This window comes from Pygoscelis adeliae, unplaced genomic scaffold (genome assembly GCF_000699105.1).
Source record: "Pygoscelis adeliae isolate BGI_AS28 unplaced genomic scaffold, ASM69910v1 Scaffold103, whole genome shotgun sequence".
NCBI classification, from domain to species: domain Eukaryota; kingdom Metazoa; phylum Chordata; class Aves; order Sphenisciformes; family Spheniscidae; genus Pygoscelis; species Pygoscelis adeliae.
This window is the reverse complement of record NW_008824723.1, coordinates 5,374,750-5,397,276: the sequence shown is the minus strand read 5'-3', so window position 1 is coordinate 5,397,276 and position 22,527 is coordinate 5,374,750. Positions and strand designations below refer to the sequence as shown.

At 40.5% G+C, this 22,527-nt stretch overlaps 2 protein-coding genes across 2 annotated transcripts in view; one reads left to right on the top strand and one right to left on the bottom strand.

Annotated features, from left to right (window-relative positions):
• The window catches only part of TG (thyroglobulin), a 166,384-nt gene that overhangs the window by 27,634 nt on the left and 116,223 nt on the right, over positions 1–22,527 (bottom strand). Inside the window, exons 42-43 of the mRNA XM_009323383.1 lie at positions 3,917–4,081; positions 3,003–3,170 (exon numbers count right to left, since the gene is read on the bottom strand). Of these exons, the coding sequence (XP_009321658.1) occupies positions 3,003–3,170; positions 3,917–4,081 (333 nt within the window). The remainder of the gene's footprint in view (positions 1–3,002; positions 3,171–3,916; positions 4,082–22,527) is intronic.
• Positions 11,802–22,527, top strand: part of SLA (Src-like-adaptor) — a 22,109-nt gene continuing 11,383 nt past the window's right edge. Inside the window, exons 1-2 of the mRNA XM_009323363.1 lie at positions 11,802–11,871; positions 17,018–17,111. Of these exons, the coding sequence (XP_009321638.1) occupies positions 17,051–17,111 (61 nt within the window). The 5' untranslated portion in view covers positions 11,802–11,871; positions 17,018–17,050. The remainder of the gene's footprint in view (positions 11,872–17,017; positions 17,112–22,527) is intronic.

Sequence of the window (22,527 nt, the reverse complement as noted above, 5' to 3'; positions counted from 1 at the left end):
CAGTAAGCCCCCACAGAACAACATGGTGCCAACTGGATTTACCACCTTCGGGTCTGGTTGCAGTCTAGAGGTTTTACCCTCACTCCTAAGACTCAACTGCTAAGAGTTTATAAAACTTGCATGCAGCTCCAGTCTAAGGTGATAAGATTTGCATCACATCTCAAGCTTGCTTGCATCCAAATGGCTAAAAGTGTCTCCTCACCATTTACAGAATCAGTACTAATAGAGCAAGACCAGGATTAATAGAGCAAGCCCTTGGCTGAATTTGCCAGCACAGCTATTCCCGGGAACTGGTGGAACAGGTCAGCGGGGGTTAAATTTTTCTATCCCCCACTCTTTGCACCTGACTACACTGAAATCAGTCATCCTAAAGGAGGTGGAAATGAAGGACTTTGCCAATTCCATACACTTGCCACAGGACCTTTTAGTTGTGCCATTTATCTACCCAAATACATGCGTGGTTCTTCTCTCTACAGAGTTGGAGCACATCCACAGGTGGATTTTCAGCCCAGGGAGGTTTGGTCCCCTCTTTGTAGAACAGATTAAATAACTTGGTTGTAGTCAGAGGCAAACTAGGAACTATATCTTGGTTCCCTGAGTTGAGTTCAGTGCTCTGTCCACCAGCTAAGCCCTCCCACCTTCCTTAGTATACCAGTAAAACCAGCTTTGGGTTTCCCCAGAAAGATGCAAGTTAGATCTACCTCAAGGGAACCCTGAAAACGAATAAAGTAGAAGAGTGGGATACAGTGTGGGTTGTCCCAATCCTTCTTTTAGGTCTATTGTGGGGAGAGGACAGTTAGCACAGATCAAAGATCCCTTATGACATCATGACAGAGAAAATGGGGCACAGACTTCTCAGTAACAATGACCACCCATACCAGTTTCTGCCACTGTAGCTAAATATGTCTGTGGCCTACTCAGGACTTCTGACTCAGATCATCTGACTGACTGCAGCAACCATGCATCGTCATGGCTATGATGTAGAAATGCTCTTGAGGACCTGGAAAATGCATGTTCTTAAATAGCTCAATGACGGAGGAAGTTTCCCCGCAATTAATACACTAACTGTGTGGACAAGGAAGAAATCAGGAAACTTTAACCTTGCAGCGAGTTAAGAAAACAATCCCAAGACAGGAATACAGACTGGTCAAAACAGTCATATTCCCTCAAGCCCTAAAAACCTGAAGAAAATAGAAATAGAAGAAAACCTGCATTAAAAAAATCATCAGTTCTTACTGAGAACATGAAAACAGCTTAAAGAAGTTAAAAGGGAGAAAACAAAATATAATCACCTACCATGAACATTATGAATTTTCTAGAATAGAGACGGAATCTGACTTACAGCAGTAGCACTAAGTAAGGTAGGTACTATTATAATAGCTAGTAAATAAGTTAACTATCCTTCTAAGTAACGATAGTTTAACCCTTGCCAAAGGAGATCAGAAGATCTCCAGCAGCAGGAGATTTTAAAACAGGTCTTTCAGGTTGAGGTAGATACAACCATTTCTTAGGGTTGAGTTGCACTAACTTTTTGAGTCCCCTTCCAATCTTATTTACTGCAAGACTTTAAATAAAGAAGATATTCCAGATTTTCTTTTTGGAAAGACAACATTTTATGGCTGACAAGTGTTTTTCCTTTTCATTTCAACCTGACAGTGCTGGCTTTTAGCACTTGTGGCTTTCATTAACACCATGATTTGTTGCATAATTTCTAATACATCATGGAATTTCATTTCGGTTTTGCAGACAGCTGTTACATGTTGAAATAGTGGTAAAGGAAAGAATTTCACTTCCTAGTCTTCATCACATGACTTGTAATGAGGTTACTGAGGTTTATTCCCCTCTCACAGGGTCTGGATCATTATCTGCAGGCCTCCAGCATCACAGTCCATTTCCTATGCCTGACTTCCTCTTTTAATTGATTCCAAAAGAGAAAGATACATGAAATAACAGCAGGAAATTTCTGATGGAGACTAAACAAGCAATATGAACTTTATTCAGGTGGGTCAAAAAGCATTCTTTCAAAGGGGTAATTTTGTCATTAATTCTGAAGTAAATTGGTCTATGTGTTATTGGCTACCAGCAAAGAGAAGCTGGGATTAACCTTTCACTGCCTCGTAAGAGTTGAAATCCACAGTTACAGAAAGATAGCAACAGACCTGCAGTTCACTTAGATAACCTTCAGAATAGTCCCTGCTGTGTTACATTCTCCTGTTGATTTCTTAGCACATATCTGAGCACGTTGGAACATTTAATTTAATTTGGCAGTGTTAAACAAGGAAGTGCTATTGTTCCCATTGTAGAGAAGGACAAATGAACTAGAAGAGTTGATGTGCTGTCTCAAGAACAGACAATGTCAGAGGGTTCACAAGAAGATGCAAAATCCCTCTGGGTAGACCTTCATGCTTTTGAGGACTTTTATGTCCAAAGTACAGCATGGACACAATTCTTTCTCATTTCACCGGTTTATGCCCTGATACCCTAGCCCACACATCAGGCCAGTGCTATTCTTAGTCATAGCTAGTCCATATTCAGAATCATCTTTACAAGAAAACGTACTTCTTAAAGGCAACAGAGAAAAAAGGTTGCCACAAAAAAAAAGTTGGCATGGAAAAGACTGACTTAGCCCTGTTGCACAGTGAAGAACTTCATAACCAAGTTATGACCTTGCTTTCTTCCTTGTGATATACAACTGAGACTGCAATATAAATAGGATTTCAGAGACAGTAAAACATACTGCTGCATATTAATACATGCTAAATCATTGCTGATCTTTTACCTTTTCATATCTTCCCCAGTAGTTTTAATCAACAAATATAATAATGCCATTAATCAGCCTAAACAGGACTGGCTGGAGATCAACAATGCCTTTGCATATTTGCATGGAGTATAATTCACAAATTGTAGAAATCAAAAAGGATCTGTCCTGGCTGCGTATGATTACTGTCATCACTATAGTAATAGTAATACTATCAGTTCCTTAACAGTGAGTCTCTTCCTACCTTAATTGCCTTAGCTCTGCTGATCAACCCATCTTGCTGAGCACTTCCAATGAGCAGATCTACTTTCCGAAGTTGAGGGCGCTGCAGGAATTTAGCTAAAGGTTCCTGAAGGTGAATTCCATCCATCACTGGACCCCAGTACTGGAATGGACCACTTATAGCTAGGAGCTAGATTAACAAAAAAGCAATAATAGTGCAGTTAAATTAGCTCACCCTGGTCATTTCCATTTTACTTATGTTTCAGAAAACTGAGCTGATAGCCTTCAAGTGAACAAGTGGTCAGTTAATGTAAGTACAAACTCACCATTAGCAGGAAGCAATGCTTTTGCTGACAGTTTCAGTAGGTGAAACAAGCTGAATAGGCCAAGAGAATTGGTGGTCTCATAGTCATAAAAATATTGTTTTAAATTAGGGATTGGTTTTATGCTGGCCCTGACTGGAAAATGTATTGCTGGTGGGTGTTTTAATCTGTGGGTAAAGGATCCGTCTCTAGAATCATTTATACTGCAGCTTTCACAAGTCTCCCACTTAAGAGACAGAGCACTGATATCCCTCTCCACTTACTTTTCTGCAAAAATGCAGTTACTGAAGCTACAGACACTTGATTCTCCTCTGGAGTAACACCCAGGGGCAGATGAGAGGGGGCTGAAAAAAGGTAAAAACTATATTTAGATTAATTCCGGAAGACGTGGTCAAAGTAGTGTAAAAGGAATTTAGTCTAAAGGAGAATCAAGCTGTGAGTATTCATAGGTCAGAGGTGGATGTCATGGACATCAGCATCACTCCACCAAAGCTAGTCCAGTTCCTCTTTCACAAGGATTCAGCCGAATTTATTTTTTAATCTTCCTCACAGCTTTGTGTCAATGGAAACTTTTTGATTCCTTGCCAATGGCATATATTTTGCTATGGTGTACCTTAGTCTGTGCATCATTGAGGACATGAGCAGGCAATTGGCGGAGGCAGGCTACAATTTCCTCACTGGTGGATGAAGGGCATCCCACATCTTCAGCCAGGACTGCTGCTTGGGTCTGCACTCTCCTCTTAGTAATAATGGATGATGGAGAAAAAGCTGAACCTCCCTGGAAAAGAAAGACAATATCAGTCAACACATACTGTCAAAACACCCGGTCCCCTGGTGCAGGTAAAAAAGATGAGAAGCAAACTCTGCCCAGCTGCAGAATGTAAAACACTGGTATTTAAATCGTAAGAAGCAAGTTTGAACGATCAAAGCAAAAGGGAGAAGGATAGGTTTGGCTGTTTCCAGCTCTGCCATGGTTATTTTGGAAGACCTCTGAAAAGTGTCTATGTTATGTCTATAACCAAGTCACAAAACTTTCTGAAAACTTTGCTGGAAGGAGAAACATTCAGACAGGAGCAGATACAAAGAAGGTGCTGTGAGGCACATCAGGGAATGAAGAGCCCATCTTACAAGAGAAAACTAAATAGAGTTTTACTTCCTTAACTGTGATAGACAAGGACTGAGACAGGCATGAACTTTATAAAGGAATCCATGAAGAAAAGCTATTTATACCTTAGGACAATGCTGGTACAAGGCCAAATAGGCATTAACTATTCATATTGAGTGTAAATAAATTTAGGCTAGAAACTCTAAGACAGCTAACCCAAGGAGCAGTGAGAGTTTAGAAGAGCTATGAGCAGAGGTAGCAGGAACAAAAGGCTAAACCAAGCTGCAGAAGATCAACCAGAGCCAGAGCACATCAAAATCAGAGCACAGGCTACAGTCCAATCTCTATCCCAGACTCTTTGTTTCTTTCCTACAGCTGTGCCAGCATGGAAAAGGTCCTCACCAAGAAAAGATGGTACAACATTGTTGAGTAACCACAAAAACTATTTATTGAAAATGCAGATAAATTAGCATAAATCTGATAAGATCTGACCTAGAACAGAAAGGCTGGAATAGCTCCGACATGGTTCAAATGACTAATTTCCAAACATTTACATCAGTTTACTATAATAACTGCTAAGATTAGCTTCCGTCTTCTAAAAAAAACCAAACCCTAGCTGCATGATATGAAAGACCCCGATCTATTCAACTGATTAACTTACTTCTTACTGAATTTGCTCAAAGCATAACTATAAGTCTGAAAAAGCATAAAATCAGGAGTGAGTTAAAAAGAAACAGAAAACAAACAGCAAATCCTTAATCCGAAATTATCTCAAACCTTTGAGCCTGAAGAACTCTGTGCAGCCCTGGCCAGCACCCAGGACATTTTTTATATTTCAAACAAGAAGACCCATTGATACTAATAGGATACCATTGCTCACAACTGGAGAAATTGGTTTCCAAAAATAATTAGAAAGAAGTTATTGTTTGGATGTAGAGACAGTCTTCTTAGTTCACTGTATGTAGAATTTCCAGTGCTATTACCTTCCTGAAAGGTTTCTCTTCCTTTTTAAGGGATCTGGAAAACAAGCACTGTTATTAGCTTAATGACTAAGATGCAGATGGTTGCAGATAAGCAAACGAAAAAACTAAAATTGTCAATCCTGGGGCACTATAAGAGCCATCTCTGGTTTTAAGAGGGCAAAGAACTAAAGAAGAAATAAACACCGCTTGGTCTTATTCCTCACTTCCGCCCTCGATTTAGATGAGAACTTGAGTGAGCAATGGGCTTTATCCTCACGTGGGATTTGCGGTGGCCTATTTTGTGTTTGTAAGGCATGCTATTTGCCAGCTGCTGACTAGGTACACTGACTCAGTTCATCATGAGAGAGAAAGAAAAATATCCTTGATGAGAGTGTCTCTGTGTGGGGGTGTGTCCCCAGGATGCAGAATGAGAACGTTGCTTTTTTGAGTGACCTTCGGAAAAGCATGTTCACCAGAACTAGGATGAGTGAGACTAGAAAAGGGATAACACGGCATGCCAGCTTCCCTCAGAAGAGTAGCTTCCTTGCTTTTCATTTGGAGCAAGGAATTATGTGTCTCCTTGTTAGAGCAGAGAAATTAGATCTAGGATTGCATAATATCTATCCACTAATCTGGCAAACATATTCTTCAACATCAGATCTGAACGTGCTCAGCATGTTTTATCAAGTATCCAGTACCTCTAAATGGCATTCATTTAAAACAAAACAAACCAAAACCATAACAAATTAAAGGGCTTCAATTTCCCAAATTCTGAAAGTTTCACAAATTTTGAAAGTGGCAGTTTCTGTGGAAATTCTGAAGTTGCCTTATGAAAAGGTTAAGTTTGGTAAGGAAAGAGAGTATTGAGATCAGATGACATATGGAATCCAAAAATCCAAGCAAAACATCCTAGAGCATGCTTGATTTTGAACACATCTCCTCCCAGGCATTTTAAAAGCTGTGCAAAGTTCCCCTGTCTCTGAGATCTCTACAAAGTGAAAGACTGCCCTTGGGTCAAGTACTGAGTCAAACAACGATTGCAAAAGGTTCTGGATAGGACACAAGTCCTCTCTGCAGAGGGAGAGCTAAAAGCCTGGACAGGCAAATCTTCATGTCACAGCACTGGATGTGTATGGGCTAGCATTAGATATGGTCCAACCTTGACGAGTGAAAGAAAAACCCAGAACTTCTGCAAATACATTTGCAAGGTGAAGAGAGTTCTTGTTTGAAGCCTTACTCTAGCTGTGGATATCTTCTCTTCTTTGCATGAGTTGTTAGAACAGGTTTACGTGCTCTTTGTTCTGTTGGGTTTTTTTCTTCTATTTTCTATGGCAATGGCCACTTCCTCAGTTTGCTTTTTTCGATAACATCCGCATTCAGGAAGCATGCCTTGCGTTTGAGGTTTGAAAGAGATGTGATATCCACTACAGTTATTCATGTTTAATTTTTATTGGGACCGGAAGCGGGTGATAGAGGAACTTGGGATATCATTCAAGCAGTGTTTGGAAGCAATACCATTATGTTCCCTCCCCTGGTGCATCTGAAATACGTTCCAGGCTCTGGAAACAAGGCTTCTCTTACCGCAGAAGTTAGGCAAGCAAAACTGTACCAGTTCTCTGTTTTTCAAATTCACATCACAATTCAGGCTCATTGTTTCCTCGTCCTCACCAAAAAAACTCAGGAACAAATAAGTAAGAGCAGAAGCTGGAGACTGCCCAGAAGTAAATTTCTTCCTTTTTGAGCCTGCAGTTTTCACAATAAAAAGAAATCTTCCCTAAATGCTGTAGCCACATTAGAGGCAGGCTCAAGACACAGAGGATAACATAGCTACACTCGGCATTTCCCTCTTTTCCTATAAAACTGTAATTTATTTGTGTGATTAGTCCCAGCAACCAGTAATGGAGGAGTTGTGGCCTTTAAAAAGTAAGACTATTTAGGCAGAAGCAGAAATAGCAGAGGGACTGTTCATTTCCATTACATGACACCTATATTACAATCAACATGACAGAATCATGAATCAGGAAACCAAAAATCATGAGATCAGCTCAAAAATAACAAACACTCTGTTCTTTTTGTTAGTCCTCCATTTTTTAATTCTCCAGGAATTCTCCTGCACCTATAAACACAAGAGCTAAAAAATTCACTTTAAAACTAACAGCTGAGGTCTTCAGATAATCCTGCAGAATAGTTTTTTGAAAGCAAACCTCTAAAGAATATGATATACAATAAAATTGTGAACATTAGCCATCTTGCCATCACAGGGTATTTCCTATCTCATCATCATTTTTGAAGGGCTTGACAGTGAACTGAAGCCACACGCAGTTCTTGTTTCAGGTGTCCTTATGGATTGACCCACTGTCATCAGAGGAAGTTCCGATGTCTTTTTTGACAACCATCCGGATGAAAGCATTCAGCACTGAACTGCTGAGAAGTGGTTGCAGCTGTGTTGCACAATCCCCAACAGCAATATTACACTGTCCTCCTAAATTCATAGGAAGAGTGGGGACATTACTATGGGCAATAGTTGGGCAATAGTACTTACTGTAACAAGTGATGGCATTGAAAATAGAAGGCAAAGCTTTCAGTACTATTTAGTTCAGGGACCAGCAGCTTCACAAACATTTCTTTATTTCTCTTTGCAAAATTAAAGGTTAAGCTAGACAGTAGAAATTCATACTAGGAAATGCAGCTCACAGTGGTGAGAAGCTGATGAATGTAAATCAGTATTACATGAAGAGGAATTCTTGCTTTGATGTAGGCTGTGATCGGCTGAGTTGTGGCTGGTACCTCTTGCAAACTTCTCTCTTGGGACATCATAGCTCACAGATCTGTACTGGCGCTATCCTGTCCATCCCAATTCTCCCTCCACTTGTTGGGCACATCTAACTATTCTCGTCTAGACAAATGCTAGCTTTCTGCTTCAGATGTCTCACAGTTCAGGAGCTTTTAGTTATATAGCACCCCTTGCTGCTATTCTGATGAGATAATAAAAAAGAATATATGGACTATTACTGTAAGTTGTACCTCTGTCTCCCAACATAGCTGGAAAAGACAATAGCCATATAAGCTGCAGTGCTGAATGTCTTTAAATTCCTCATTTGCTCTGGAAATTCACTTCTGCAAAGTTTTTCAAAACTGATTCACAACAGATCTAACTATTAGAAACTTCACTGCAACTAGTTTTTATCACCCACACTCTAAACCCAAAACCTTCTTCCTCTCCTCACACCACGACCTCTTGTTTTTCCAACCTGACTTGAAACTGAAAACCCTGCTTGAGCCACATTCGTCTCTTCAACACATGCACTCCCTTCAAATTAATGCAGTTTGATGGCTGCAAGGCTGCAGACTCCTTATGAAGCAGGCTTTCTGTCTGCACAGAAGCACGCTATAGACAATACAAACAGCAATATCAGTAACACCACCCAAGAAGCAAGATCAAAAAATATCTAATGAAATGACCTGATAATTCTACTTTCCCAAAAAAGCCAGCTGTACAGCAATATTTTATTTGTTAAAGATAGTGACCCTACACAGCTAGGCACTCTCCAGGCTCAGAGGCATGCAGTTCACAGCCAGAAGTATCTGTCAGACCATCTGGTTTGACCTCCGGGATAGCCAAGGCTCTTCCATTTCCTGACTGCTGAGCTTAAGTGCTTCCTATCACTTAAAACGTGGCTTGTGTTTGACTAAAAACTGATCTTGCATGAGGCATTTAAGCTGGGCTCAGAGACACAGAGAAATGGATACCGCAATCTTCTCCTTTGCAGTTTGTGCCTGAAGACAATCACTCCACTGAAAGGAAACTGCACCATATTTCTGTTTGAGGATGTCTTCAGTTTCAGTTAATGCCAGATTAAAGAGACTGCTTATATCCTTGTTTTCTCCCTGCAAAAATAAGCAAGCTGCAACTAAGTGACCGCTAACTCTTCTTTCCAATCAGCTTAACAGATTATTCTCTAAAAGACTGGATTTAAAGTATTTTCAGAAGTTGTTTTCAATTTGGGGCCTTTTTGTTTTTTTTTCTTGAAGGGTTGTATTCCAGTACCTTGCATTGCTTTTCCTTAGACATCTAATTCTGCATAGTGGCAAGTGCTTACAACACACCAAGGTTGCAGGGCTCTATATGAAGACATTAATGTCATTTTTTCCAGGCTTTCCAACAAAGTCTGTCTTCAAGAACCTGGAGGAGTCGAAATCTTTGGGACCAACTCAGGGAGTCTCTATCACAGCTAAAAAGCTATGTGGTAGACACATGGCAAACACTAGCACACAAAGTGTAACAGGGAATTGGCAGGTCAGTTCAGCAATGGAAAGGGAGGTTGAGTTATAAACATTTTTCCCTCCATAACCATCTACTAGAACAGTGATTTCCAGATAAAAATGGGGGAAACGGGAAGGTCCTCCCTCTTGTATTAAAAATAACATTTTCAAGAAGGAAGATTTCTTTTTTATACACAAGTCTTGGCAAATCCCTCTTTGCTGTAACCAGAGGCAGTCCTGCTAGTGCAATGTTCCTCTCTCAGGTGACTCACTGAGTGCCTGTGTCAGGTTAGTGACTTGAATAACAGGGTATGAATACTTTTAAGATGACCTATAAAGCTGCACTTAATTCATATCAAAACTTTCTTCCATTTAGATGCAAATGTTACGTTATCAATTATCTTATCATTTAAAACAAGTTATTAGCTGAACGCATTTGAAGGATAAACTGGCTCTCATTGCACAATGGTAACTAGCCACCAGAAAGAGCCAGAAATGACATGGAAAAGGAGAATTTTATTTACCTCCCTCCACTGCAAACTCATCTGTTCTTCTACAAGCATGGTACAAACCATGGCTGAGATTTATCGTGTTTCCAGTGGAGTATGTTCTACCAAGCAAGTCGAACCTCTTCTTTAACAAGACCAATCTTTCCTGCTCAGTCTGAGACCTGCCCCATTCGTGAGTACATCTTGGGACGTAACCTGACTTCTTGCAAAGGCACAAAGACTGTCAGAGCCAGCCTAAGGTAGATATTGGTGAGAAGGACCAGGAAAAGGCAGAGCTCTACCCCTGCCTATTCCCATGTGTGGTGCAGACATTGCCCAACCCATGATCTTTTAGTAATTCCAGAAACATTGTACATCCATTCGTTGAATGCCATTAGGAAATGTGCATGCCACATCCCTGTGATTTGAAGAAAGCAATAAGGTCCTAAATGATCAAAATATAAGTGGCAGGGATAATCATGGGGTATTATGGTAAAACCAGCTCTGCAGAGCACTGGTTATAACACTGTCATGGCTCTGTGTTGTAGACTGATTTGCTTATCAAGCTCCCTAATGCTTTCCTGTCCCTGCAAGGTGAGGACTGCTAGCACAGCCCATCAAAGAGAAAGGATATTCTCCTGTAATTACCATAGGTCCAAATTTTGGCACAGCTTTGGGAATTTGATCACTCTCTCCTGATTCCAATAACGCTTACACAACAGCTCCCACACTTGTCAACTTTTAGTTTTCATCATCAAACAGGTTGGCATTACAATGAACGTACTCAGAGCTACTCCGGTGTGAAGTAGGAACTCTACTTGGGCTTGCTGGGTTTTCTGGTGGTTTTGTTTGTTTGTTTGTTTTAATTTTACTATACAAAATTAGGTATATGAGCTTTTCAGATCACATCTTGATCATAAAAGCAAAGGGCCAACCTTAGTGAGTCCCTTTGACTTCTGTATTCATATCTGCAGTACTATATACCTGAGGGACTTTAGTCAGGTTATTTAAGAGGCTAGTATCTTGTTTTCCCCATCTCAGACACTGAGATGAGAGGTCCTGGGGCTCCTGCTTCTGCACTTGGTACAACTGATGTGAAAATGTGCTTCATAGACAGGCTTTCACTCCATATTCTTTCATTGCTGGTATTGAGCTTCAATTATTTGCAGATAGAGGTGTTTTGGAGTGCAGAGTAAAGAATAAAGCAAACCTTGCATTCCCATCCAGTCTCAATAAGAGTAGAAAACAAAGTTTTGTGCCTCCTCCTGTCAGTCTGAAAAAAATAGCAAAACTACATAAAACAAAAGAGTTGGGGACTGAACATTACTGGACAAATAAATTTGGAAGAAAAAAAAAAAAAGGAGAAAGAGAAACCCTTTCTGTGTAAGTAATGTAAAACACGTTATTTTGCTCATTTTTTATATCTGCTCAAACCAGCCCTGATGCAATATGTTGAAAAGCTCCCTGTTTTCCTCAGCCCATAGATAAAAAGTGTCTTGAGTAGTGACTTGCAACAGGAACCTCATCTGTTGCAAACACTTTGAGCCTTCCTTATTTCTCAGAGAGGAAGTATGTGGCCTGTTTGGCAAATGCTGCTCTACATGACAGCGTGAACTTCACAGCACACTCATTCGACCGGCTGCTCCTCGACTTGATCAGCTAAACCTTGCTGGCAGCATGAGAGCAGTATTATGACTACGGCTTTTTTGAGAAATACTTCAACCTGGAATATCATGCCTAGCATTTAAAGGTAATCATTACTCTGATACATTTTAGATTATCTGCATACGGGAACAACTTTTTCAATTTTATTTATATAAAAGGGAGTTCTATTTCATTACCAATGACAGTATTCAGACCATGGATTTCAAGTACCACCAAAGGTAGAAATAGAAAAGCCTGTCTTGATCCTTTTCATAAGGAGTGGTACTAAAGATAGAAGGGACAAGGAGTATTTCTACTGAAAGCTCACAGTAAGCTAGATGCATAGGGCTTTATGCTGAAGTAAACTGCAGCTCACTATAACCCAAAATATGAGAAATGTCACAGATTAGTGGGCTTTTTATTCAAAGTGTTAGAAGTTTGCATAATGTGGTATTTCTGTCTTATTTCATAGTTGCATGTTTCTGTGAATTACCTTGATTACAGCATTACATTGTTCTTTCTAAGCGCAAAGGTACAAGTGCCTAAAAGCTGAAAGGATGCTCATTTTGATTCACGACAAATTAAGAGAAATTCACCAAAAAATATACAGCTTCTGAAATCTAAGCTGCTTTTTTTCCCACATGAAAAATAACAGGATGCTGGTGAACTAATTGTCAGGCTAAAGGGGATTCAGACATTACCTGTGAACCTTATTGAGAATTAAATTCTAAGACCTTGGCGGTATAGATGTGAATATCCGGTAACAAAAATAAAATAGGGTAGAGCATCTCAGGAATGATGAATGTCCTAATTTTACTAGTCTGCAGTATTCCTTGCAGAGAGACTTTACTCAGGTGCTTATTTTGCCTTTTTATTTCTCTTATTATTTTTGTTTCTTTATATTTACTAATTCTTGATCATTTTAAATATAACTTTGAAAAAGTTCTTACAAAGAGATGGACTTTCCTATGTGCCGTTCTATTTAACTGCTCCAGAAGCGCATTTTCTCAGAGAACAGATTCTGTGAGAGGAAATTATTGCTACATGTGCTGCATGCAGGAACGGAAAGTGTAAATTGTACCACAGGTTTTTGGGACCCACGATGTAGGTCAGTGAGATTCCAGTCTTGACAGGTGAAGAGTTCATATCTGCTGAGAATTCTGCCATTGATAAATAGGACACGAAGCAGGGCTGGGGCTGTAGATTTTTCCTCACCTTCCTTTTGGCAGCAAAAATAAAGCAGTAAAGATCACTAAACCCCACTAGATGCATGTTGGCAAACAGCTATGGCTGCAGCAACCAGCGATCGTTAAACAGCACGTGCACAAGTGGAAAGGGGAGGGGAGGAAGGGCCAAAGCTTGGAAGACTGCAAATACAATCTTAATAGTTAAAATCTAATTTCCACACAAGCCTGAGGAGGTGGTCTGTGAGTGGGGAAAGCCACCCTTACAACTGCAGGTAGTTTGGTTCGCAGCCCAGCATCACAGCGGTTCCTCCAAGCTGAACAGCAGCTGCACTCCTCCATGCAGGGCTTTAGGTTGCTAAGACAAGGTGAGCTTAGAGTCTATCACCTCTCCTTAATTCTTCCCAAATCACCCTCAGTGAATAATTTTCTTTGGATCTGGCATAACTGTCTGCTTCTACGACAGAGGGATACCATGTCTTCTCGTATCCCAAACTGTCACCAAATTTAAGTGAGATGCTGTGCCTGGAGCAGATTCACCATTTCAAAAGAATATCATCTATAAAACTGTTATTGTTCCGCTATTGACTTACATGATAAAAAATCGGCTCAGCCACAAGATGCTCTACAGTTTCCTGTAAGTCTATATAGCAATACAGTGGATTTGTATTGCGCTGCCAATACTCGACGCAAGCACAAGCTACTTAAGCTGTTAAGTTCTATCACGCACTTGAGAGTCATGTGCACTGCTGTTTTAGAAATACTTAGGATACTAATTCATACACTGTTACTCTAAAAACAATGACATGCCATTGCCAGCGAGCAAGTAGAAACAATCTTTTGCCTTGCCCCACCCCGTTTCAAACAAAACTTCCAATTTCTTCCATTTCCATCCGATTTTCAAATGTCTGAGAGTTGAGCCATACCTCAGGGCATTCACTCCACCACCTTTGACTGGACTATAGGAACCTTTACTCTGCCCAAATGCATAGTGACAAGTGGCCTTGGTGGTAAAACCTAGTCTGATATCTGTCATTTTCCTTTTAACCATTTTGGATAAGTGAATCAACAGCAGTGGTCACAGCTTTCCATTTGCTTATTTTTATTGAACACTTCTGCCATGAGACTAGAGAACATCTTGAACTCTCTGTCCCTGTCAAGACTTTATGCTGCCACCAATGGTAATTACTGACAGTAAAACAGGATGGAAAAGGTAATGAGACACAGCAAACTGTCACACTAGCAATATCAAAGTCCAAAACGTCATTGCTCTTCCCTGTTACTGTAAGTAAGTACTTTATAACATTTGTATTTTCCGTAAGTCAGATTCTTCCGCATCTAAAGTAGCAGCACTGAGCTGCACGCTCTGTTCTGTTGACTTCAGAGGTGCCTTGAGAAGAACGGTGATTTGTATGGCAGAAGTGTGCCAGGCCAGTTTTCGATGTGCTCTGCAAAAAATACAAAGTAGGCACATGCCTGTTTTCTGGTCCTTAATCTGTTTGGACTAGACCGCAAGTGGTTTAATTACAAATTAATATAAGCAAACCTTCAGAAACACTTCAGGTATTTTTAAAGCAACATTTACAGTTTAGATCCCTAAATACCATCTAGAAAAATGAAGGTGCCTTGCTCGAATGTGCCGTGCTTTTAGAAAGTTTGTAAGTGTGAGGTAAATTTTTCAGGAGTCTTTCCATCACGTACAAATGCTACGCATCACTTTCCAAAGTGACTCAGGCACACCTGAAAATTGTATCCACTGTATCTTAAGAGTAGGAAAAAAGCCTTTGAAAGCACTCTGTCACGAGTCTGATCGCTAGTAGGATGACTTGCTCTCCTGGCCCTCAAATACCAAGACCCAGAATAAAGAGGTACATAGAGGTAGGACTCTATTTTCCATACTTTTGTGACACAAAATTCAAATACTATTCTCATCTAACTAACAATTGCATGTGATAAAATTATAGATGGGCATAAGATATTTATGCTGCCATGCTTGGCACCTATTTGGAATTGCACGAAGTTTTTGGTAACTGCAGCTTACTTACCATACACTTAGCCAGATTTGAACTGCCCTTTTCAAGTACTGCAAAAATGCAGCTACTACAGCACAGAGCTCAGCAGAGGTTATCTGTCCAGGTATTTATCCCACTTCTTCAGCTGACTTTTTCAGCCCTGTTGAGCTCTCTATTGCCATGCCCAGGAAATTTTGCTGGCTAATTTGAGGATGAGCCAGGAAAAGCTATAATATCTGTAGCCAAAGTACTGGCTGCACTGTTCCTATGCGTATACCTCTTATTCCTGATGGGAAACAACTGAAAAAAATGTTGAAGAAATTAAAATTGGGTCTTGCGAAAAAATATTCATAGTTAGTTCAGGAAATTATAATCTTGCAAGTAGACAGTGCCTGCCAAAATGAATTCTGATTTCAGTCTTAGAAACTTAGGTGCATTTAAATGGAGAATGATTTTGTGTTTTCTATCAAGAGAGACCCTTTTATTCAAACATGAATACCCAAATAGTTTATTTAAATTTAAGGCTACTTTTTTATTCAGCTTCTAAACTTCTTATATCAGGCAGTGAAACAGTTTTTTGTTCTTGTGAAAGCAGATTTCAGACACTTCTCAGAAAGACACTGACACAGCTGCATCCTACAGATGTGCCACAAGCTAGTTCCTGAGTGCAGGCAGTGAAAGGGTAACGTGCCATTTGGCTGGTGAAATGGAGGCTTCTAGCAAAGAGCTTTTGGGAACAAGCACTAAGAAGCTTGAAAATCAGATGAGGTGGAGTCAAACTGTGCATTACCATCTGTTTTAGCACTGATCTACCTGCCTTTGATAAGAGACAAATTCTCTTTCTTTTGAACGGCATTTTATTCTGTAGGGTGTCTTCCTGAACTTGCTGTAAGACATCAAAAATTTATGGTATTAAGCAATATACTAATTCTGCCAAGCTTATTCCAAAAGACAATTAATAATAAAGTCTCACTAATTTCAGCAGTACTGCTTCTCAAGTTAGACACCTCTCCAGCTAACACTGTCAGGCTCTAGCCTGTTGTAAGTACAGAGCAGCACACCAAATGCAGTAATCATCTTTGAAATATTTAAGGTAGAAAAGACTGAAAGATGCAGAATACTCACATGATGCTGCTAGAGCTCCCGTTATCATTTTCACAGGCAACTGACAGAAATCTATTTTAAATAATATAATTACCTATCAGCTAGTGGTGTTGAGTTATTTTGCTTTAATGAACAATTTCAAACATATAACTTATTCTACTCTGCCTCTGAAAATATACCATAGCATGAGACAGCTTCCACATCCAAAGGGTTTTTCTCTCTGTCCTCTGTCGGGGAGAATTAGGATGGGTGCAGTAAAGCCATGAGAAGGAACTGTCCCTCTCACAATATTTAGTTCCACGGTTGTCTGATACTGTTTCTTGTACATCCACCAAGACTTTTTAAGACAAAAGAAGAATTTGCACCTCTGGCTTTATGCAGGAGAAGTGTTTTGAGATCAAACATTTTGAGGCAAGGCGTTACTTTAAAAAAAAAAAGAAAAAAGAAAGAAAAAAGAGGAAAAACAACACTGCCCACATTCGCTGAGAGCACAACTGCAACAGAAAAACCCCACCAAACAATGTTCTTAGTGTTCGGCAATAAAGCGACATAATATACACACAGCGCTGAAAACCAGATACATCAATCTAATTAATTTCTTTGTAGCTTCAGAACTCCAAATGCTGAGAAGAACATTTTGTATATGAAATGACTGTATGGGCATGGCTTTACTGTGACTTCCTATTGTGCTGAGGTGCTGGTAATGGAAACTTTTACTACACTGCGTTCTTCTGGGCAACTTCCCTAGCTGTGGTTTTCTGCTATTCCCCTGATAAAAGCACCAAAGTGGTGAGAGTTTAGCAAGTATGTAAAACTCTCACATGAGTTTGACACAAGAGTTCTCAAAAGCAAAACTGTATAAAATTGGAGACACCCAAACTAGGTCATTTCTCATCTGTTGGCACAGCAGGTGTTATTCTGATGTTTAATTTCAGTGTCTCCTTTGATTTAGTTCTGAAGAACTTTGACGGAATTAGAGAGCGCAATGGGAAATACTGTGAAAACGCCGAGAGCCTCCGAAGAAACACATGTGTCGAGCCAAATGGGTAAGCACTCATTTATTTTCTTTCAAGAGAAAAAAGATGTTCAAAATCTATGACACATTCTTCCATGTGTCTTCCTTCATCCACCTGACGTAGTAAAAGTAGGCAAGTGCGTGACTGCTGTGGGCGAAGGAGGGCATCCTCTAGGCAGTGCTTATTTTTAGGTACGTTCTAGCTTGTTTTCCAAGAAGTACTTTAATTAAAAAACCCAAATGTTAAAACTATTATTTGCTGGTGCTCCTTGAAAGACCTTCCTTCCAATTTAGAAAGCACTGAAGCACTACTTCAGAAACCAGAAATACTGTATTTTGACATACTTGCGCGTGATATTTTATACAAATTTGTTCTTGAAATTTGGTTTTGCTTCATTTAAGGTTAAAAACCTTAATGATGTTATGCTTGTACTGAACCTGAAGTCCACTGTCAGACAGTTGCATTAGAAGTAGCATGCAGCCAACTTGTCACTAGGTTTATCAATAAAGGTTATACAGAAATACACGTTTCACAGGCCAAGCTGCCTAAGGGAGATCTAACACATCTGCCTATGCATCCACACATGAAAAAAACAGGTTACAAAGCTCCCCCCCCAATAGGCTTGTAGAGGTCAGGCATCTGAGGGGGAAAGCAAGAGGGATTCAGTGACCTGCTACTCCCAAACTGCAAGTGAGTAAATGAAGAGTCAGTACAGCCTCAGCTCTCATACCGCAACACAACAGACAGCTGGTACAAGAGCTGCAATAAATCACTCCCCAAAGGTGAGGAAGAGAAAACAATTTTGGTTTTTTGCTTTGGGTTTTGTTTTGTTTTTTTTTTAGAGGGGGAAGGCATTAATCAAAATTTTTGGGTTTTTCATGAAAGATGTTCCAGCTGTGCTGCTCATTATTATAAGCGTGGAGAATCAGCCTGGTTTCATTAGTGCTGGAAGGAAACCCAGCCCTGCTTTTAGCATGGCCAAGAACTAGCTGATACGGGCAACCATGTAGCCCTAGGTCCTAATAAAGCAGAGACCAAATACTGTTAATGGCTACTCAGAAGCCCATAACATGAACTATTTTTTTTTTGTGAAGAAGAGCGCCTCATGTTGGTATTCCCAACAACTGCTGTCATGAATACTATAACCATCAAAACAGAGACATACGCGCACTCAGAGCAGGACCTCGCTGACAAGCTGGGGAGTTGAGGGGTCGTTGCCATGGCTGTGACCAAGTTTGTATTGGTCCTGCACATGCTAAAAGTCAGGATTTAGCAGGGCTTAAGATAACTGCATCCCTTCCGGTGACGTAAATAGAACATAACCCTAAAAGATAACTCAGGAAACATTGATAGCACAGTGATTGCAAGGGGAAATTACCCATTTAGGAACTCAGGGCTTGATCTATTTGCACTCTCCTACATGCCTAGCACATGTAGAAAGGTGTTTTGTCAGATCCTGCCTGACCTTCTGCTGCCACCTGGGGAAGAAACAAGTCTCCCATAGCTGCAGTGGCATCTGCCAAGGCTGTAGGGATGGCTCAGACACTCACACAGCTGAAATTGCACTGGATACCTATGTTTAAGCACCCAAAGGCAGCTTTTTACCACAAAAATTATTAAAGTGATGGAACACCTTTCCTATGAGGAAAGGGTGAGAGAAGTAGGGTTGTTCAGCCTGGAGAAGAGAAGGTTCCAGGGACACCTTACTGCAGTCTTTCAATACTAAAAGGGGGCTTCTAAAAAAGATGGCGGCAAACTTTTTAGCAGGGCCTGTTGCGACAGGACAAGGGGGAATGGCTTTAAACTAAAGGGGGGTAGATTGAGACTAGAGATAAGGAAGAAATTTTTTACGCTGCGGGTGGTGAAACACTGGCACAGGTTGCCCGGAGAGGTGGTGGATGCCCCATGCCTGGAAACATTCAAGGTGAGGTTGGACGGGGCTCTGAGCAACCTGATCTAGTTGAAGATGTCCCTGCCCACGGCAGGGGGGTTGGACTAGATGACCTTTAGAGGTCCCTTCCAACCCAAACTATTCTATGATTCTATGATTTGATAGCCTGCATAGCTCTTGGGATCTAACTCTTAGTCTGGATCAGACCAGCATCTTTCATAATGGCGTAGATGTTGCTAATTAAAGTTGGGAATACAAAGAGTACTGTCATCCAAATCCAATGAAAACAGGCTTTTGAAAAGGAACTTGGTACTAAAAGCATATATTGGGGTTAATCCAGTGAGTTTGTATCTATTTGTCTTCCTGAGCAGACCAAACTCCAAATCACATCACCAAACACAGATTTCCCCCAGGCCATGAACAGCCACCTTTGATTTAAGTGAGGTGGAGGATCCAATCCACGAACTTACAACAGTCTAAATAGTTATTACGAAAAGCACGTTTTACACTGGCTCATTTCAGTGAGACTGAATAAAATGAAGGACTGAAACAGAAGGGAAAGAAAGAAAGAAAGAAAGGAAGGAAAGAATATCCAATAAGAAGGGGGAATAAAACAGATAATTGGAGTCTGCAGACTTGATCTGCAGCGTGGATTTGTTCATCAGACCCCTATAAACCCCTCGTGCTGCCTGAGAGCTGCACTGAAAGCAAAACCTTGTGCTTTCCTCACCTCCAGTGCATCAGTGTTGGTCCTGAGAAAGGGAACAGTGCATAAGCTGCATTTCCCAAGGAGACATTTGGACTCCAAATATGACTGCACTCCATCTGAAAGCACGCTTTATGGGCATCCCTGGCATAACCTAGGTACTGATAACAGAGTAGCTACAGCAGCAAGGGGTCATGAGGGGTTGTGAGCCCACCCCCTTCTCTTTCCTCCCTTGGGACCCTGAATCAAGGGTTAATCCTTACTGAGCTGCACCTGCGTAACTCTCAGTTCCCAAGCTGGCTGGTTTAGATCTAATTTGGGTACACCAGTGCGACTCTGCAGCCACACCTTACGGCTGCTGCACAGACAGCCTCCCAGACACACACGAGTGCTCTCCTTTACCCTCTCCGGTATACACCGTGCCATAAATCATAGCATTTCTGCTGGACAGTAAAGCTGGGATGATGCAGGCAGCTGAGCTCTGAGCAGCTCATTCCCACTCCAGACAGGGACCACACTCATGCACAGCACAGAGTTTTTTGAGGGCGATGAGCTGGATCTGGTTTCTCTGCCTACGCTCTCCCTTCTCTCTAATAGTGCTTCATAGTCCATTCAAAATGAATAATTTGAAGCATGCAATATTCAGTCTCACACTTTGCAAGACATCCAGGGATGCAGACATCTAAACCTAGCATGTATTTCACATTCATTTCCTACTCCTAAAAAAAACCCCCAGAATTAACACCTGATTCAGTGGAAATGACTGTGCTTCGATTTTTCCACTCTAACTTTTGAGTTGTTCCATTTCAGATGTAACCTACACTAGCACTGTGGAGGAGAGTTTGCGTTAGAAAAACTCAGGCAAATCTTCTTTTTTCTTTCACAACTTAAAAGTGTGGGGAGCCCATCAGATCAAATCTATTAGATCACTGTGAAACTTAGGTGTGGAGAAACAGTGTAATTTGTTTAGTCCCTGTTTCGAGGCTTTTGTGTTTGAAAGGAGTTAGTATGGGTTCTGTGAAATGTTGCAGAGTGCGGTGGGGTATTTTACATGACCAAAAAACCCAGTGAGGTTTGATTTAAATACCAATTAAAATGAGGCCTTGTGTGTAGTAAGAGAGTTGAAAGGTTAGTTGAAAGGGGTAGTACAAAACCCATTTACTTTCACTCTAATGTAAGTACATGTAGTTTAAGTGGTAACGTTTGCATGGATGTGGCAGCCAACACTACTATGATTAATTCCTTCCTTTTCAGAACTACAAATTAATGTGCAAAATTGAAACAAAAACGAATATAAAGATGAAAGTGTAAGCAAAGTAACACAGATCTTGCTAGAGTAGAGAAAAAGTCACGTACCCCACAGTGCATAACGAAATGCAAACCACCGGTACGCAAGGAAGGAGAGCAGAAAAAAAACTTGTTTTCCACCCTTTCAGTATGGAAACAAAACATTTATAAGTAAACAGCATAAGTTTTTAAAAAAACATTGCTAAAGGCATTGTCATTAAGCTAAAAAAAATGACATTCCATGTAGAACTGCTGTCTAACAATCTGCAATGAGAAATTAAGCGTCGGCACTTTATCCTCATTCTGCAGTTTTTACAATGTACTTTCTGGCATATATTTCTTGTAGTCCTGGGTAAAGATTTTGCTTTGTTGAAAAAGACTCAGCATGAATACTTAGGTCTTGTTAGCCTCAGGTACTAAGCAGTTTCACAGACAGAGAAGGTGTCTCTCAGGTTTTAGTGCAGAACAGGGAAGCAATCAAAGGCACTTAGCACAGAATTTCTTCAGTATAGTTGAACTAATCATATAATAAGTTACAGTAGACTAATCACGGCAGTTGGCTGATTAATACAAAGGTGCTGGACTAGTTCTGTTTAATTCAGTGACACTAATCAACCAAGAAAACCATGGCAATATTAATACTAAACACTAATCAATGTTTGTTCCAGACTCTACACATCTATGCATCCATAAGGATACTCACTAACTGTATCACGGGGCTCCTTCAATGGGCAAAGGCTAGCAAGACTAAAAATGTTTACAGTCAGTTTGAGTATTAAGGTAAAATGACCCACTATTTTGCATAACACAAGTCCCTATAACATAACAACAAACAGCTACTCAAAATCAACTGAGAAAACACTGCTTTTTATTTCCTTTAAACCACAGATATGGGATATTTTCCTTGACACTTATATTCTCATTATCACTGCTGTAAGGATAACCAGTGTAAAATCTCTCCTTTTGAAAACATTTCTTTTCTGCAGACATGCGTGTTTCTTTCAGCCTTTCATCGTTATCACTGTGAGTTATTTGTAAGGCCCTGGGACACAGAGGCTGAAAACACAGAGCCACCTTCAGCATTCATTCAGGATGCTGTTTCTAGGTTTCCCTAAAAAACTGTCTTCCTTAAAGACAAGTTTACGAGGAATCTATATTAAATGAGAAAATCTAACAAGATACAGAAATGTGTCTAACTCTCTGGGCAATTTCTTTCTCCTCTCCTCTGAATTCATTCCCATTTTTGCACAAGTTGAGCTGCACAGAGTGGGCAAGTATGGAGGTCAAACCACCTCTGCAAATGTAGCATCTGCAAATGCTAGATGATATTACTAAGGAGCGGGGCACTGACCCTGCTGGAGGCAGAGGGAAAGATTTGTCTCTCCGTGTGCTGGTGGAGAGTACTGCAACATGCAGAGGGAAGGGACCTACTTGCAGGAGAAATGCAGGCAGCATATTGCATGATCTCTGTTGCCAGGACTTCTGCCAAAGAGCTCAAAACACCCAGCATGACACATTTCTGAATCTCCCACCTGTCAGCATTTACTGGGCACCACAGATTC